The sequence below is a fragment of the Parathielavia appendiculata genome (genome assembly GCF_033297405.1).
Source record: "Parathielavia appendiculata strain CBS 731.68 unplaced genomic scaffold N657scaffold_4, whole genome shotgun sequence".
Classification (NCBI taxonomy): Eukaryota; Fungi; Ascomycota; class Sordariomycetes; order Sordariales; family Chaetomiaceae; genus Parathielavia; species Parathielavia appendiculata.
The window spans coordinates 845,356-863,595 of record NW_026944223.1 but is presented as its reverse complement, the minus strand read 5'-3'; the positions used below and the strand labels follow the sequence as shown (position 1 = coordinate 863,595).

Below are 18,240 nucleotides of genomic sequence, written 5' to 3'. Positions count from 1 at the left end.
AGTGGAAGGGGCGCTGCTCGAAGCCATCGTCTTTCATGGTTGCTCGTCTCCCTTCACTGAGAACCACGCCGAGACTTGGTACCTTCGGCGATCCTCAGGGGGGGTATGGCACCGTTGCTTCGGCATGAACGGCTGCGTATTGTGAAATCTGCCGTGTTTGGTGTTGAACATTGAGACAGCCAGTGCTTCTCAACTCGCCCAAGCCCCTTTAATCCAGCGGCGTCTCACAGCCGCGCTGTCAAGTTAAATTTATCGCTCTTTTCGTCAGGATGGAAAGGCTCGCGAAACGCCGCCCCACACAAAAGACTGGACGACAAAGCCTCGCTGAAGTTCAAGACGGCCTCGTTGATAACACGCAACGGAGTCTCTGTCCGTATTCAAGCAAGCGCCGGCCCGGCCGGAGCTCGCATCGATCATGATACACAAGTTGAGTTGATCCCGTTGGAGCCAGAGTGTGTGCAACTCCCCCCAACGCGCGCGGGCTGTGCTTGCGGGGCATGAATCCTCATCATCGCCTTGACACAGCCCTTCGCCTACTGGAGATATCCCAAGCCCGCTTAGTACCTTATAAGGTACTCGGCTCCGGCTAGCCCTTCATACACTTGCACAGAGCGGCCAGAATGTGTGAAACTATTGCTCTGCTCCTCATGGTCCACCATACGGCCGTCTCCACCTCTGAGGTGCTTGCATGTTTGACGATTCAGCTCCGTGCTTGCATACGACCTGAGGCAGCCTTTGGTTCTGAGAACACACAGAGAACGTTTGAGACAAAGAGAAGACTGAGAGATCATATCGAAAACGGGGCCGAAAACGGGAGGGAAACGGCAACAAACTTCCCCGCTTTCCAGCCGTCACGGACCTGGTCTTTGATGATGAGCTGGCAAACTGGCGTTCGCACTCCAGCCGGGTCGGTCACTGACGCCTTGCGCGATATGCAGAGCAACCCAAACCACCAGCGACGACGAGAAATGACTTTGTCGCCATCCGGCGAGGCAGACGAGGAGGAGGCCGTCTGGGCAAATTTGCACAAGTCTTTGTTCACCAGGCTTCACAACCTCATCTGGTACTTGTGCAGCCAATCGTGTCTTGTTCGGAGCGTCCCGCCAAGACGAGCCCATTCTGCGATGACTCAAACGGGAATCACCTCGTCGCGGAACAAGTTAACGTAGCAGACGACAGGATCGCGATATCGGACCACCATCGCGACGTATGACTCTGGAAGGCTGAGGGACAGGAGGCTGGCAATGCCAACCATATCAGGGTCAAGACAGCTGACAGACACAAGATCGAATCGCCAAGGATGACCATTTCTCAGGCTGGGTTAGCTGAGGTTAGGTACGGTGTAGAGCCATGGAAGGTGAGCAGAGCAATCAGCCTTGTCGAAATGTCCGCCGAGTTCACTTGAGATGGCAGACGCCGGCGTTCCAGCTAGCCACTGTTGTCGCTGTGCTTGCCCAACCCGTGGAAAGCTGCCTTAATCATCCATACGGTCTGGCACAAGTAATGTTCAGTTCCTCGGTGACTGACGACTGCAGCGACCGTGTTACCCAGCCGCGATCCATTATCGCCGAAGGAAGCGCGCTCGTCTTGGAGCTCTGGGGATCACGACGTCCGGCGTGGGTTTGCTGTGGTTTGTTTCCGTCTTGGGCCGGGTCGCAGGTTAGCCCTTCGAAACAGAAAAGCTTACAATCGCCAAGGAGCTCGTTCACGCACAAGATCCGTGTCTGATTATGTTGCATCGCATTGTCCATAAGGAGCATGGAAGGAGTTGCCGGGGTTCTTGAATGCAGGCAAGGCAGCACACACAGAATCCACTGCTCAGCTACGTCGTTTTGTGACAGTCATCCCTCATCAGTCAGCTTCAACGGGTCGGCTTCATGCCATCAGCTGTCATAGTCCAGGAGTCAGATGTCTGGCAGACAGAGAAGTATCTGTCGACGGCAAAGTCGTTCCGCCATGACCATGACTGAAGCGATGAAACACTCACAGCTTTGCATACGCGATAGGCCCAGGTCTATGACCTCGACCGGCGCCAACAATGCATCACGTTGTTTGCTGTGGCCCATGACAGCATTGGACGAACCGAGTGCTCGTGCCTTATCCCCTTCTCACTCCATGCCAAGCCCACGCCGGATACTATGCGCCGCCCGTTCCGGGTCAGCATCGTCAACGGGGGACCTGATTACCCGTCGTCGAAAGGTTTCTCCTTTCTATCAGCCGGACCAAACTTTAAGCCTGTCCGTGTCATCAGCATGATTCAGAGTGAGCCAAGCGAAGAAAGCACCGACCGGTTACTCACACTTGCCCGAATTTGACAGACCCGAAGCTTATCCTGAGCAGTCCACGGGACCTGCATTGAGGATTGAGCGGCACATGCATCGGGATGATGATCCTTGCCAGCAGCAGAGAGTAAGACGGATATTCGCCAGGAGTGCGAGGAGTCAGTCCATCAGTCATACCACACAAGCCCGCCTTCCCGCCACCGAAAGGAACGACGAGAAGACGCCGACCTCACCACTCACCGCCAATTCGACAGATATATCCAGGCCTGGTCTCTACGTCAGCGTGGCACATGGCCGGCACTGCGCATGGATGGCAAAGTAGAATATACCTGGTAAGAAGAATAAAGGGAGAAACCAAGGAAGAAAAATGGAAAAATACAATGTGGGAGGTACAGATGGAGAATAGAAGAGAAGAAGGCAAAAGAGATGACGACGAGGAGGAAGAGGAAGAGGAAGGAAGGAGACAAGAACGTGAAAGAGAAAGAAAATAGAAGTGTAAACACCAAGTTCCCCGCTAACAAACAAGGGTTGAATGGTGTACACAGTAGGTTCGAACACGGCTCCAACCGACTAGATGACCTCGCCTCCCGGGACACACTCAGCCTTGCCAACAAGCCAGCCGTTGTCGCTCCAGTCCGAGGCCAGAGTCACGAGACCATCTGGCCGAGATCAAGAGCGAGACGCGAGCGTCAGTTCAGCCGACTGTACCCCACTGGTGATAATGGATGGAAGCAGCAAAGTCAGCGTTGGGTCAGCCGGAATTCTTTCTGAAATGCTGTCCGAAGGGTCATTCATGACTACTTCGGTCAGAAGCCGTGTTCATCACGCTGCTCTTGACAAAGAAAGAAAAAGAATAAAAACGGCACAGCGCAGAGCGCTGCGCTGCTGACAACACGTTTGAGAGGCTACCTACTCAATGCCTGTGATTTGTCTGCAGGCCGTGTTACGAGCAAAGTACACAGAGGCGTGCTGGTACTCGTACACTAAGGTACCTTAATCAAGGGAGGTGTGCTCAAGGGAGAAGACACTAACCCGTCAAGAATGAAGGCGCGAGGCATCATGTATCGCAACGATATGACGACATTGTTCGTCCCAGTATGCGACCATCTAGTCTTACATGACCGAGATGAGAGGGCCACACCTCAAGTAATGACGAATTCTGCTTTTCGTTCTGAACTTTGCCCATTGTGTCCATGTCCGACTACCTCAGCAAAGAACGACTGCCAGAGACCCGACCACAAGACGAAGAAGCCAAAACCGAGCCCGACAAATTACCCATGAAAACAGCCACCCTTCCGCCCTAAGCAGCCATGTAAGTGGAGGCATCGACACCCTCCTTGGGGAACTCGCTGCATGTAGAGTTAGCCGATTGCTCGGTCGAGATAGCTTAAGGCGAGTACATACGGGAGCGCGACCTCGAAGCGCTTCTCAATCTGCTGCTGGACTTCCTTGTCCTGCTCGCTAGTGACGAAAGAGATGGCAAGACCCTTGGTGCCGAAACGGCCAGCACGGCCGACACGGTGGAGGTACGAGTCGGCGTCCGCGGGCATATCGTAGTTGATGGCGAGGTTGATGCGCTCAATGTCGATACCGCGGCCAAAGACGTCCGTAGCCACGCAGATGCGCTTGTTGAACTCTTTGAACTCCTTGTACCGGCGAATGCTACGCGGCGGTTAGCGTGTTCCCCAGACTGAACCCCGGTTTTAATCAGGAACATACCGCTCCTCTTGGCTGACACCAGAGTGAACAGCAATTGAGGGAAAATTGCACTCGCGCAGGAGCTTGTCGAGCTCGGTGGCCCGAACAGTGCTCTTGACAAAGATGATGACCTGGTTGAACTGGAGGTCGTCAAGCAGCTCGTTGAGCTTCCGGTTCTTCTCCCTCTCCTCGAGGGGAATGTAGTATTGCTGAAGACCGTGAAGCGTCAACTTGGTGTCTTCATCGACATAATGCTCCGTAGGGTTCTGCATGAACTTGCGGCAGATGGGCTTGATTTCGTCCGAGAGCGTGGCAGAAAACATCATGACCTGCTTCTGCTGAGGGGTAGCCCGGAAGATCTCTTGCACATCGCGACGCATATCTAAACCGAGTCAGCGGGGCCGCTATCGCATCGGAAGACCCAGTTGATTGACTTACCAATTTGGTCGAGCATCTTGTCACACTCGTCCAGGACAAACATGCGGACGTTTCCGAGGCGCAGATGCTTGTCGCGGACAAGAGCATTGAGACGGCCTGGGGTGCCGACAATGATGTGCGGGTGCGTGTCCTTGTTCTTAAGGATCTCGGCGTCCTTCTGGATGGGAGTGCCGCCGTAGAACACGCCGGTCTTGATATCGGGCATGTACTTGCTGAAACGATTGTACTCGTTGCGAATCTGGAAAGCAAGTTCGCGGGTGTGGCACATAACCAGCACCGAACACTCCCCGGCAACGGGCTCGACTTGCTGAAGAGTGGTGAGAACGAAGACAGCCGTCTTGCCGAGACCAGACTTGGCCTGGCAGATAATGTCGCCTCCGAGCATAGCCTGGGGGATGCACGTCTGCTGCACTGTAGTCGGGGACCGTATTAGAATCGGGTATGCAAACGTGAAGGGCACGGCGGACGGGGTGGTCAAAAAGGATAGGGCCGTCCATCGTCGCAGCAAAGGTTTCAGCTACACCTCCACGATTGTCATCAGCGTCCCCATCTCAGTCTCAATTCTTCTCTTTCTCCGCAGCCAACCGAGCAAGTGTGCGCAGTCCGATGCCCCACCGCGATGGGCGGGCACCACAGATCCTCGCCGACTGTCTCGAGCAGTCAAGATGGCATTGGAGGAGGTGGCAATGTCCCGAGACAGAATCTCGCGACGAGTTGAATGCATGAAGCTCGGAAGCAATCCACCAAGCGAACTGGTCGCTTCAAATGCCCAACTCAGTCAAACTCATGCATCGATGACGGCTGTCATGAGCAAGGTTCTTGCGCACGCCAGAGCTCAGAGACGTCCTGGGAGCACTGCTCGTCCATTAAGGACGACAGTCGTAACAATCCCGTGGCCGGTGGCGATTGCCGTTCGCCATTGTTCCCTTGTTGCGCGCGGCACCGACAACAAGACTTCGTTCCCTGACAGCTTTTGCTTTGCGTAGCTTTGCTTTGTTTTTTTTTTTTTTTTTTGCTTGCGAGATGGACGGACCCGTGGGAGGGGCAGGAGGGATTAACGATAAGCTGGGGATGAAACTGTCAGGACTAACCCTCCGAGGGATGCTCGAAGCCGCAGTCGGCAATGGCGCGAAGAAGCTCAGGCTTCAGGAGGAAATCGCGGAAGCCGGTCGAGTGGATGCCGACGTAGGAACCCTTCTTGTCGACATTTTGCGCGGCAGCGGCAGCATCGCCCTTCTTGCCGTTGGAGGCTGGGGCGGCGGTCTCGTTGTTGAGCTCGTCGTCCGAGTAGTCGATGAGATCCTCTTCACCAGACATGTTGGGCGGTTGTGCTGTCGATAAACGCTGACGCGACTGGTCGGGAAAAACAGAGGAGCCGGTTGAGTGAGGATGGGTGGTTGCGGCGCTTCTGGCAAAATCAATTACCAGAGGAGAAGTAACGCAGTATGGTAGTGTTGTTGCGCGCTGGCGATGAGATCTGGCTTTCCCAAGGATTGTTGGAATGTGTTGGTGATGGAAAGTGAAAGCCAAGGAAGAGCGGAAGAAGCGATTCGGCCTTCAAGGTGAGAAGCAGCACTGCTCAAAACCTGGCCGCAGCTATTTCTAACCTGTCGTGGCTTAGTCAAGCAACTAAAATCAGTCATTAATGTGGGGCACTCACCGCACTGACCATTTCTTGTGACTTCCGCAGTTAAACGCACGCTGCAAGAGCCACTGGACTTGCCAGTTGCCATTTCGAGACTTATCTGAATGTCAATATTCGCCCTTATGACAAGAAGTGCACACACCCGCATATGCAGAACGCCCAAACCTAATATTCTTGAATCTACCATGGCAAAAGGGAAATCTGCCGGGGGTGTCCAAAACAGAGCCATCTACTCGCGCATCTCATTCCTTCAGCAGGCTGCCGTCACCCTCGCGGCCATCCAGCAACAGTCTTCGGTTTCAGGGGACAATGTTGCTCCAGACAAGCCCCAGGTTCCTGATCTGTCGACACCCATCACACGCCTTGATGATGCCGGATCCGGAACATCACTCGAGGGCATGAGCAGGCGGCTGGCGACCGACCTGCGCGCTGTGTCTCTCAAAACCAGGATTCGCCTCAAGCCGGCAGTAAAGCAGACCCTCTGCAAGTTTTGCGACTCGGTCCTCATTGAAGGGGAATCCTGCACATCTACGATCGAGAACAAAAGCAAGGGCTCCAGAAAACCGTGGGCTGATGTTCTAGTTCGCAAATGCCACACCTGTGGCAGAGAGAGGAGGTACCCTGTGAGCGCACCGAGGTCGAGGCGGAAGATAGAGCGAGGGGTTGAAGGAGACCCCGGGCATCTGCAGCAACAGAAACAGAAGGGTTGGCGCAACTTCAAAGCTTGAACTCGAAGCGTCAAGGAGGGGAAGGCATCGGATTGCACGAAGGGTGTCAGGCGCTGAACTCTCGTTCACCTCGACGTTGAGAGAATATGGTATCACTATGGTTGGACTCGGATTGACTTCGACGACCCCTATCAGGAGTATCATTTGTCCTCGATACGGCAGCATGGATGGACAAATCAAAGGGTATCAATGACCAGTCACATTCCCCACCGCCCATCCCCGGTCATCAACCGTCTTCGGATTACCCAACGAGGCCAGAGCTGGAACCTGGACTCAGCCTGCCAAGGAGCGGGAAACCGTCGAAGTTGTCCCACGGTAACGTTGAACAGGTCTCGGTCGCGAGAAGCTTGTGGGCCTAGAGCTACGATTGTTTACACGGAGCTGCGCATCCGTTGTTCTTTTTATGCAGTTGGCGAAAACAGCCCCTTCACATGAGCGTCATGGCTTGTTGCCTTGCTGTTGCTGGATGGATTCCTCCCCAAGTACTTTGCTGGCGGCCATGAATCTATCCGGGATTAGCAACGTCCACTGTCAAGACGGACAGGATTGGGTACTCACAGCCCTGCGTGCCAACTGCCCAGCCCTCGCATGGCCTCGGCCTGGACGCTTGTCATACGTAAGAAGTTCTCGGTGTCGGCCAGATTGTGTGACAGTTGGGCCAACTGCGATTGGAGCTGCGCCTGGAACTCGGTCAGATATCAGCGTCTGCCGACTGTCCTTGGGCTTGTTTCGACAGGACAACGTTGGGTTCAGATGGAGGGCCAGATGGGCGACTATCTCCGCTTTCTTTAGGCAGCCCCTTGAATATGAGAGTAGGGACATTGAAAACGTACAAGCTGTCTCGCCTTCACCGCACTGCCCGACGAGGCCATGGACTGGCGTGATGTAGTGTTTGTGTTGAAGTTGCGCGTCGCCATGAAGAACGTATGTGTAGGTAGGACTGCGTGGTTGAGTAAGTGTTGCGAGCAATCAGTCGAATTTTCAACAGCCTCAAGAACAAACCGCTTCCTCACACAAGATAGAATTGCGGGTTCCCCAGATTGTTGTCGAGAGGCGAGAGATTCGGGTGTTGATGTTTGAGCGGGGTCCATGCTGCCACCAAACCGGGGTCCTTTTGCAGTGATTTGGTGGGGTGGCCGGCCGACCAACGCCGGTCCAGATTCCGCATGCAAGTCGCCTCGATATAAACGACGAGCCGGTTGACAGCTGGAACGTGCAGATGCTCCAAAAGTAACAAGCCAAAGCTCCTTTTGACCTCTACTTTTGGAGTTAATCTGCGTGCCTCCTCCTGCTTACGGACGGTTCATTCCTCTGGCTTGTATCAAGGAGGCCGAATCCACGGAGCTGAAAGCACTGGCTCACCACCATCGATTACCCTTCTTGAGCCCACGGGCAGCGCTATGCTGTCACATACGACCATAGACCGTAGAGAACTCGGGATCCCGTCTGCTCTCCCCTAGATAAGCTACGGATCGCCGGATTAGTAGTTGGGTCGGTGACGACCAGCGAATCCCTGGTGTTGTATGTCATTTTTTTCTTCTAAAACGCTCTTTTCATCAAGCATGATGGAACACGCACGTCTTGCGGTTTGCGAGTCACCTATCACGGATACGGGGGGCAAGAAACGGTCTGCCACTATTGCACTTCTGATTCAGATGCGTCAAACGCACTGTTGTTCAAGGGGTAGCCACGGATGGTGGCCAGCTGAAGGTCGATTGAACACAAAGGAAGACAATGTGCGCATCAGTCAATTAGGGGATACTGGCTTATGTTGGAGAGCCTAACTTACCTCATCCATCGCCAGTGGATTCCGGCCAGTATCTTCTCGGGCTTAAGCACCAAGATCGGAGCTGACACTCTCACATAGCGCATGGCCTGAGTTGTTTGACTTCCCAAGAGGAGAACAGCATTATCAAGATGATAGGAAATGTCCGAGGACATGAAAATTGCCATATCGCCCAACGGAGATACCTAGATGCTTGACTGACCAACTTACGGGTCACTATTGCAAGATCCCACCAGACAAGCCACCTCTCAGCATGGAAACACTCACGGAGAAGTGACTATGGTGGGGGAAGCGCCAAATTGATATCCAAACCGTCTTCTCGGCTAACTCAGAGGCCAGGCCGAGCCCTTACACCAGCTCAACTGCCTGTTCTTATGCAATTCTCCTTCCACTCGCTCCCCACGTCCACCACTCCGCGAACTGTACCAGCACCTTTGTGTGCCATCTCTCCCTTGACACTCCCTACTTGTCGCCCTGTCGCCGGCCAATCACCCCCCTTCCTCAAGCAAGACAGGAGTAGTAAAAAGAGAACCCATGCCGGGGAATATTGAGCAAGAGAGATGAGACCCCAACCTAAATGTCAGTCATCAGTTACACAGGAGCCCAAGCAACAGCACGTGACCACAATGGACGAGAACCAAAGAAGATCCCGGCGCTCTTAAAGTCTCCCCTGCAGTACTTCTGTAAGGTAGTCCAGCATGTGACGAATGGTATTACCACAAGACAATAGTTTTTATCGCGCTGGGTTTGGTCATGGCCAAAGAAGAAGAGAGAATCAAAGGGAAACACGAGATGACGGACAAAAGAAAGGAGAAATGCCCTATGTGCTGTATACAAACCCCGAGTCTTGCCTCTTCGTGCCCTTGAGACCGGAGCCACAACTAGAAATTATAGTGTACGCGCGCCATCGCCATCATCATTCCCGTTGTCGAATAAGCCAAGAATTCCTCCCTCCGGCAGAACCCCAGAGCCAGCTCCATCTAAAACGAAAACCCCAAAGATGCATCTTCTTGCCATGTTTGTGTTCGTCCACCGCCCCTATGTTTTGGACCGGTTGTGCGCATCGATATGCTAGCTCTTTTTTAGACAACAAGAAAAAAAGGAGAAAAAAAAACAAACCGTCACCCCCCTGGCTGGTTGCCAGTGAGTGAGTAACGTGGGGGATGGAACTGGCGGATGGCGCCGTGCCGTGAGCAACTGAAAAACCAACTCCACTCCTGAATCGCAAAACGTGCTTTCTTTTTGGTTTGTCCCATTAATCGTCCCAGCACCATATGCAGAGGCTTCCTCCTCGAAATCTTCGAGCAACCGTTCTTGACTGGCACAACAGACGCGCTCAGCGAACGCCAATTGGTGGGCGGGGGCCTAGACTGCTCTGACTGCTGTGCGCCGACGGCTCTGAGTCGATATTGGTAGAGTCACCACTCCCCGCGCTGGCGCTCGCACTGCCGGTCAGACTTCGCGAACTCTTCGTCTTGGGTGGGAGGAGGGAGCTCACTCCAGCGTGCTGCTCGACCTGCTGCGGCGCGACCACGTTGCCGTGGCCCGGCGGGTAGCGCGGCATCGGCTGCCGCATGCCCTCCGGAGGCGATGGTCGCCCGTTCATCTGCGGCGGACCCGCATAGCCGTTTGGCGGGGACGGGCGTCCGTTCGGCCCGCCGCGGATCGACGGGCTGTACGGGTTCCCCGGCGACTGACTCGCCCGTCGAGGGCCACTGCCATTCATACCCATTGGTGGCGGCCCTTGGTTGTATTGGAGTTCGTCAAGGCGCGCGGCCGTGAGAGAATTCGCCCTCGAACCAGCATGCATCGCCCCCCGGTCCACGGTACCGTACCGGTTCGAAGTGAAGCCCAGGAGAGGATCGTCCATGATATCTTCATGTAGGCTGGGAATGGTACTCATGATTTGACTCGATCGCGATTGGTTCCTCCCAAAGCTTGGCCGAAACCTGCTGCGCGGCGGACCGGTGTCCTGTTCAGGGTTTTTGCGGAACTGTGACGCACTGGTGCTCGGCGCTTTACGGTTCTTCCTCGAGGTAACGCTCATCATGTCGAAGTTATCGGGGTCAATCATGGACGCGCTCGATGATGGCATGGCGTCGAAGAAGTCGTCATCTTCGTCGTCGTCGTCAACAAAACCGCCACCACCAGCCCGCGAGGGTGGGGGAGGTGGTCTTCTTGGCCCAGAACCGGCACCAGCGGCGGCTCGTCTTAATTTCAACTCTTGCTCCCTTAATGCAAGTTCTCGCTGCCGCAGCTGCAGCTCCTTCTCTCTCAGCAGCATATCGTGGGGGGGCGGCTGTCCGTAGCCAGCCTCTCCTCCCTCGGGGATATCATCGTAAAGCACCAGGTGACTGAAGTCTTCCAAATCCCCGCCTTCCATGGAAGACCTTCTTGACGGCAGACGCCCATTTGGGGGCGGTCTTGGATAGCCGTTCGGTGGGCCTCCATTCATGCTTGGTGGAGGACGTCGCATTCCCGGTCCTGGTGGCCCCATGCCAGAGGGCCCTCTTGGCCTTGGCCGCGGAGGCATGCCGTTTCCGTTCGGAATCCCATTGGCGCCAGGCCGAGTAGGGCCTTGAGCCGACATACGAGGAACCGAGAATGGAGTGGCAGAGGGCGATCCTGGCTGAGCTGGCGCTGCCACAGAAGCGTCAATCTTCGGCCGGGTGCGGTTGACCATGTTACGGTCATGGAGGAGAGAATACAGCGTCTCTACTCGCGGCACGCTAAGCCCGGTGTCCTGGGATAACCTAAGCGGTGCGCCCAGGTAAGTCTCTACTTCCATGGGTCGCCTCGCCATGTAGTCCTGCCACATAATGTTCTCGGCGCTCGACCTTGCGAACTCATCGAGCGTGTTTTGCTTGAAGTCGGGTGGAAACTTGCAGCCCTGGGCTTCCGCCAAAGCGAGCAATTCATCCAAGATGCCTGAGACAAGCTTAGGTACGCCGACTTTCTCCAGAAGCGCAGCATAGTTCGGTGTTTCATAAATGACCGTCAGGGGGTGGAAGGCAATCGGGCTACAGCAAGTCAGCCAGGGCATGTCATCCGGGCGCCATGGAATCCAGACTCACCCTATTACCCTCTCGAACTGCTGCTGGCGAATGTTCGGCGAGACCTTGCAGTCGACTTGGCCGGTACTCAATGTCATAGCCAGAGCCTGCGCCATGTCCTCCTGTATCGTAGGCGGGATGTTGGGGTTCTTGTTGGCGGCCCCAACCCACACTTCCGTAGAGCCCTTGTGTTCGAATTCGCTCGCGCCGAGCTGGGCGAGCTCGGCACCACACACAAGAGAAAGCACCACATTGGTGGGGAACCGCTCTTCAATTGCAGACTCGAGCCCAAGAGCGTGCGTCGTGTTGACGAGGATGCATGTATGCTGGGGCGTAACGACGGAATCGATAACCGAGGCCAAGTCGTAGACATCCGGAAGAGCTTTTATACAAAGGATAACGTAGTCAAACGCGCCGTCTCGGCGAAACGCCGCCTCTTCTGGGGTACGCACGACTAGAGGAACCCCGAAATTAGAACAATGCGCGCAGTAGTTGGGGAGAGACCAAGAAGGCGGCAGAAGCGTGGGTTGAAGGGAGGACATACCATGTCGAGGCTTGAACCGCTCATTGCCAAAAATTGGAGACCTGAAGCACGCGCAACTGTTAGCGACAAGGGACCGGGTGAAAAGGTTGAGGGTTGGAAGCGCAGCGCCTACTTGAAAGATATTCCGTATTGCGACACATGCTCAAAGCCAGTCTTCCAGACGAGGGTGACGTCGCAGGCATTTGTCGCTTGCAGCCTCCATGACAGAAACGCGGAAACTGGGTTGCCGCCCACTGTAACAACATTCATCAGTTCATAGTCCGACATGTCTGGCTGTGCATGCGAGGACGCATATGCAGCAAGTCCTCCAGCCGTCTCTGTACAGAGGCAAAGGGGGAAAAACGAGTGTGGTGGTGTCGAGATGCGTCGGGAGAAGAGTTGGAACGGGCGGGTCGGACGTCAGACATGCGGTGCCCAGTCTTTTTGGGTTCCCGAGTCCCCAAGAATCCAGAATTCAGGCTGCACCAGGCTGCGGGACGGCAAAGAAACACAAAACGGGTCCAGAGGAGCGAAAAGAGGTACAGGTCCAGTTGGGCATGGCTTACCTGATAAGATCTTGAGTCGAGACGCCATGGTTGATTGACCAGGAAGAGGCCCGATCCGGGATAGTGGGCCGATCCCGTCAAGTTTCGAACTTCCAAGTCTGCAGCGTTCTCACTCAACCAAATGGGGCAATATCTGACGCTAGTGCTGAAGCCCCCGGTGTGATGGAGGCCTTTGTGGCTTCGCAGTTTCCCTTGTTGGGCCGTTTTCTTTTTACCCCCGTTTCTCGGTGTATCCTTTTCAACTCTCTGCGGGTATGGGCGTGGGGGATTGTCGAGGTGCGCAAGTCGGTTCGATGATTTTGCGCCGGAGACTCGTCCGGGGGGGGGGGGGAAGGGGAATTTGCAGATCGGAGTCTTGAAAGAGCGATCAACAACTATCCCGTTGGCCAACTCATTCAGCTCCCGCTTGGCGAGGGTCAACCAGCGGTCGCCGCTGATGCTGCAGATGTCGTGCGCGCCTCGCAGTGGCGCCGAGCAATCTAGCTCAGCGACTAGCACGACCAGTGCAGGGGGCCGACTGGACAGACAGCACCTCCGTAGTGCAAGTGTTCCGCGGCTGCCGGTTAGTACGGAGTAGCGCAATGCATCAAAACGAGCGCGAGGCCGTGACGAGGGGTCATGTAGCAGCCACACACGCCTGGGGGTTCCTGGGATTCGATAAGTGGGTTTCAGGGTGGCGGACGGATGGCGGTTGGGGCGCTGTTGGCTGTGACGAAGCCAGGTGGTTGATAGGCCACGGCGCTGCCAGAGAATGTCTTGTACAAGTACAACCTCTGCCGCGTGCTGCAGTCGTCAAGGTTTCACGACTCGTGTAGTAGCGCGACGAACCAGGTTGGCAATGACCGTGCTGCGTGCTGGTGCTGAGGGTTTGAGGGGTATGGAACGAGCGACGAGGGCGAATGACGAGACCAGCGAGCTTCAACTAGGTCGCTCGAGACGCTGCCAAGGGGCGTTGCCGTTGATGCCGAATAGGCCCCGGGATCGACTAACGGTAGGTACGCTCAGCTGGACAGGCGATCCCAGCTGCAAGGAGGGAACTAGCAAAGCTGATGATATTCGGGAAGATGCGAACACCTCGCAGGCTTGGGGAAAATGATGAAGGGCTTCGTCGGCGTAAGCGGAGATTTACAAAGCCAGGAAAACGATCGGTTTGTTGGTGCTTCGGTTGTTTTTGATGACTGCGGACCTCCTCCCCTGGCACGTCTCTGCCACGGCTGCTGACTTTGGTTCCAGGGTTGCGTATCTTGGTGGTCATTGACGAATGATGGCCAATGCTGCTCTGACGGTGCTTTGTGTGGCCGGTGGAACAGCAGAATGCAGCTCGGCCTGGGGTGGTAAAGAGTGGCCCGGAACGGTGCGACAGAAGGCAGGGCAGGGCCCGTCCCAGGAAGGAAGTCGAATTCAGAAGACAACCAACAACGCCGAGAAACAGGGCAAGGGACGAAATTAAGTGTGAGATTCAGGCAGCACCACACAAGCAAGCACAGCCCGAGAGCCGTTCACTGGATTATCTTGCCTTTTCTTTGCCCCTACCTGTTTACCTTCTAAGACGCTGTTCTGAACCCGTATTCGAAGGGGATGTTTAGATTTCGGAGGATCGGAATCCAGCTGGACCCGTATCGCAAACTTTTGCGCAGCAGATGGCTCATGTTGTGTCTGGGCAGGGAGGGCCCACTGTCGGCTTTTTGGATCGCTTGCCAGCCGTCCGATCCAACGGGCACACTTAGCCATCCGGACATAGGCAATTTCCAAACTGGCGCGCCGCAGGGAACAAGCAGTTTTCATAGTGACCCGTTACGCGGACTCGGTGTGGCTTGGACATTTCAAATCCACATTTGCTTGCCAACGGATGCATGTGACGTGGAGTCCAATCAAGTTTACAGTACCTAGGCCTCAAAGCAAGATCAACAGTTCAAAGCACCGTCAAGATAGGAGGGGAACATTTTGAACTAAGTTATCTATGAACAAGCATCCGTACATAATAAAATGGAGAGAACCTATAACTTTTTTACCTTCCGGCACTTTGTAGTGTATTGCAGGCAGGAGGCTGGTATGCATTTGTGATTTTTGCCTGCACCACAGCGGCATGTCAATAACCGGAGTCCCTTCCTCACCGATGGACGCCGTGAAGGACTGGAGCTTTGTCACCCTCATAGGTAAGAACATAAAGCACACGTGTTAGTCGTAATATCAGTTCATCCATATGGAAGTGGTTACGTCCCTGTCTGGAAGCAAATGATCGTCCTTCGATGGAGAACTCGTTGCTTGGCCGCGTCTTATCCGTAAGGGAGATAGAAGTCCTGACTGAAATCCGGCTGAGCAGAGATGGCAAGGTATGAGAATGGACACTGAACACTGATTCCTAAAGCCAGTGGGCTGTACCTCTTTCAACATTCTGTGGTAATCAACGAATGGGATTCCGTTACCAGTTTTCTTAGGCTATAAGTCTGGCGTTACCAACAAGGAACGCCTTGGAATAGCGTCGTAGCATATGCATGACATGGGCAGCGCCGTGCGTCTCATCCAGTTTGTTGGCAGTCCTTCCTTACCTACTGTCACATATCATTCCAACGTTTCAACTCGCTCTGTCTCCCGAAGACCGCTGTGGCATTTCATTACCATCCGTCACCAAGAGGCGACGAGCGCAGAATTGCCATTGGCGAACCGCAGCATGACACGACGAAAGTGTGGGACTTTGCATGCCTTGGGCCACGGTCGCAATCCGTTTTCACTGATAATGATAGAATCGGGTGGTGTGTGCTAGAATTCCTTTGTAACAACTTCTGAGGCACCCAAAGGTCCCAGGCAAACTATTTACTTATCAATCGCTCGCTGGTAAGTGTTATGCAGAAATCCGTTTAAACTCATCAGATTTATCCCCTGTCAAGCTGGACAATCATGCGATGTCAATGACAGAGTCGGCTTGGCCCGAGTCGCGCTGGCACGGCTTGCGGGGAGGTCTCCCGATCGCGTGCCTGGGATGACGTATAATGTGGAGCACACTCACACATCCCCACATGTGGGTGATGTGCCTGAATGCTCCGAGGTAAAAAGAGCGAAATCTGAACGAGATGGAGCAGCCAACACTCCAGTCTTAAGCCATGTTCTCAGAGAAGCAGATTGGCTGGGACCACCTGAACTCCACATTGTCCATCCTCAAAGCGCATTGGGAAACTCAAATTGGAGAGCCAAGCATGGCAATCTTGCTGGCCGCATCCTGTTGCATTGCAACGGTTGAACTTACTTGGTAGGTACCTTACTTGTACAAACCGCCTCTCGGAGCATTTGGAGCGGGACGATATGTGCTTCCCAGCACACCGGTTGCAGAATAGTTACCGGGAATCTCTTGTTGGTCTCAATCTCCAGCCGGTGGCCAGCCCCATGCTCATCCAATCTTGGAACTCATCAATCCGCCTCTTTTGACCTCCGACCTCCTGTCCAACAAAAACCCACTGGGCAAGATGGGGAAGCAAGACAGGGGTTCTGTCTTGAAAAGCCAACTTCTTCCAAGGAAATCCGGGACTAGCAATGGGCGCCCTGATCACCGTATGCCGGCAAAGTTCAAGCATCGGTACTGCAACCTCGACTCACCAATAACTGATGGTACTAATGTGTGTGTGTATCTAGGTTTGATTGAACACTTGCTGCCCCTGAGTGCCGCAGACGCAGGTACACGTATACAGGCGAATATTTTTGGCACTCAAGTCTCCGGGGCGGCTTTACAGTAGACCCCACGGGGGAACTAAACTCTCCAACCGGACCGGGGCTGCCGCCTTGTCGCAACGGAACATGCCATGTTCCACGCGGCTAGCTGCCTCACCAGAGCTTTGGTAGTCGAACACAAAGTTGCCCTAAGGCAGGCCTCAAGGACATCGGAGAGGACTTGGTCCCCTATCGTCGGAGCGGTCCGAGGCCAGGTATGTGGATAGACGTACTTGCACTCTACCAACCTTATGCCTATGGACGGGGACGAGACAAAGCTCGAAACATCCCTCAGTCGTATGTATGCAGGCCGATTTCCTGCCAGACGCGTCTTTCCCCGCCTACCGCCGCCCGCCTCCCGGCCTTGTCTCACCCAGAGAGCCGTTGGCGCCAGGCCTTGAATGGTGTTCCATTGTCCTGAGCAGATGCCATCAAAACGACCGGTTCGGGTATCTTTCCTAGCGGCTAATTCCAGGGGAGCAGCAGGCAGAAACGGCACGGGCAAATTGTCTGGTTGGGGCTTCCAAGTTCATTTTTCAACCAAGGTTCTGCTCCCTCAACAGAGCAGTAGTAGGTGACCAAGTTTGTTATTAGTTACCGGCAGAGGGATCACTGATGCCTTGGTCAATGTGATGGCCTGCCTGTCTGAGACACAGCTGACCGTCAGCTTCAGGGTAGCGTACCGTCCGACATCGTCTTCCAGATATGAGGTCCGAGTCGGTAATGTTATCATGTAGACGGATTTCGGATCCATCTCTCGCGTGTAGGGCAGTTGGCGGGTTGGTACGGAGTAGCTGCCATCGCTCCGTGACATCTGCTCCTACTGTCGATCCGCGCGGTTCCTCTGGACCCCTATTTGACACTTCTCGTGGCTGCGAATCTTGGGGGAGAATGTCCTTCGGAAAAGTAAAAATCCTGTGCAACAAAAGCCACGTGTGGTTACGCTGAAGATAAGAGCTTTGACTTTCACCTATTAGGAACAATGTGGTGATCTCGGCTTAGCGATTTGTTCGGCTGGGGATGTCTCAGTCCCCCTATTCCATTCTGACTCCCACGCTTACGGCGCTTGTTCCGAGCGCTTCAAGGGCTCGGCCACGATGTTGTGTATGTACAGTACCGTTCGGACCTACATGCGTAATTTGCCAGGCCTGAGCTAGTTTTCCTGGACACCATGTGGTAGTTAGTAGGTATTGAGAGACATGATTGTTGTCGGAAGAGGGCGCTCCTACAAAGGCCTTGCTCGTGTCTCTGGAGCAAGCATGAAAGACAGAGGAACTCCAATGTACTCAAGAAAAATGAGGACTAGAAAACTCAGATACTCAGTCTTATTGATCCTACTCTCCGCTAAACTGTGATTGCTTTTCTGGGAAGGCCATAGTTACGAGCGCCCACCACCTATCTTGAGTCACCAAATGTTAACACCCTTGACCTCTAAAAAGCGTTGGAGATGAACATTATCCATAGTATCAACTTCAAGCAAGGTGGGTGGTCAAACCCTTGCTGAGCGCGTAGAACGACATGTAGTTCAGCGAGCGGAAGGCCGCAAACAGCGGCGACTACGGGAACAAAGATCTGTATGTTTCCAGGCATGCGGGTAGTCGCTGACATGCGTCGTTGTAGCCAGGGGTCGGCGAGGGAATGAAGGGCGAGTTCTCGGCGAGAGTACGATGGGACAGATTAGGGCAAACACTTGTATAGCCGCACATCCTGAACCACGTCTGACGAAGCAAGCCTGTATCTGCGGACGAAGGAAATGGACGACGCTGGTCGCCGAGCTGCTGTGGCGATTGCCAAGCGCGAGACCGCAACGTTTGTTGAA

At 54.4% G+C, this 18,240-nt stretch overlaps 5 protein-coding genes across 5 annotated transcripts; 2 read left to right on the top strand and 3 right to left on the bottom strand.

Moving 5' to 3' along the window:
* The first annotated feature begins 340 nt into the window (after positions 1-340).
* N657DRAFT_345612 (uncharacterized protein) lies at positions 341-1,564 on the top strand. The gene is made up of 2 exons (XM_062786916.1): positions 341-1,335; positions 1,536-1,564. Exon 1 carries the CDS (start codon positions 621-623, stop codon positions 1,167-1,169), a length of 549 nt encoding a protein of 182 aa, XP_062648758.1. The 5' UTR covers positions 341-620; the 3' UTR covers positions 1,170-1,335; positions 1,536-1,564.
* A 1,637-nt stretch (positions 1,565-3,201) lies between these two features.
* N657DRAFT_616114 (ATP-dependent RNA helicase SUB2) lies at positions 3,202-5,956 on the bottom strand. The gene is made up of 5 exons (XM_062790489.1): positions 5,510-5,956; positions 4,419-4,829; positions 4,002-4,362; positions 3,687-3,944; positions 3,202-3,631 (listed from the first exon to the last, which is right to left on the bottom strand). Exons 1-5 carry the CDS (start codon positions 5,733-5,735, stop codon positions 3,583-3,585), a joined length of 1,305 nt encoding a protein of 434 aa, XP_062648757.1. The 5' UTR covers positions 5,736-5,956; the 3' UTR covers positions 3,202-3,582.
* A 292-nt stretch (positions 5,957-6,248) lies between these two features.
* Positions 6,249-6,791, top strand: N657DRAFT_570179 (Rpr2-domain-containing protein; the record flags this gene model as incomplete). Its single annotated transcript, XM_062788710.1, has 2 exons — positions 6,249-6,359; positions 6,459-6,791. The coding sequence occupies 2 exons, from the start codon at positions 6,249-6,251 to the stop codon at positions 6,789-6,791; spliced, it is 444 nt and encodes a 147-aa protein (XP_062648756.1).
* A 3,122-nt stretch (positions 6,792-9,913) lies between these two features.
* N657DRAFT_570488 (uncharacterized protein) lies at positions 9,914-12,423 on the bottom strand (the record flags this gene model as incomplete). Its single annotated transcript, XM_062788737.1, has 4 exons — positions 9,914-11,597; positions 11,652-12,084; positions 12,175-12,215; positions 12,287-12,423. The coding sequence occupies 4 exons, from the start codon at positions 12,421-12,423 to the stop codon at positions 9,914-9,916; spliced, it is 2,295 nt and encodes a 764-aa protein (XP_062648755.1).
* A 1,196-nt stretch (positions 12,424-13,619) lies between these two features.
* On the bottom strand, positions 13,620-14,069 carry N657DRAFT_343889 (uncharacterized protein). The gene has a single exon (XM_062786915.1). It carries the CDS (start codon positions 13,972-13,974, stop codon positions 13,705-13,707), a length of 270 nt encoding a protein of 89 aa, XP_062648754.1. The 5' UTR covers positions 13,975-14,069; the 3' UTR covers positions 13,620-13,704.
* Between the last annotated feature and the right edge of the window lie 4,171 nt (positions 14,070-18,240).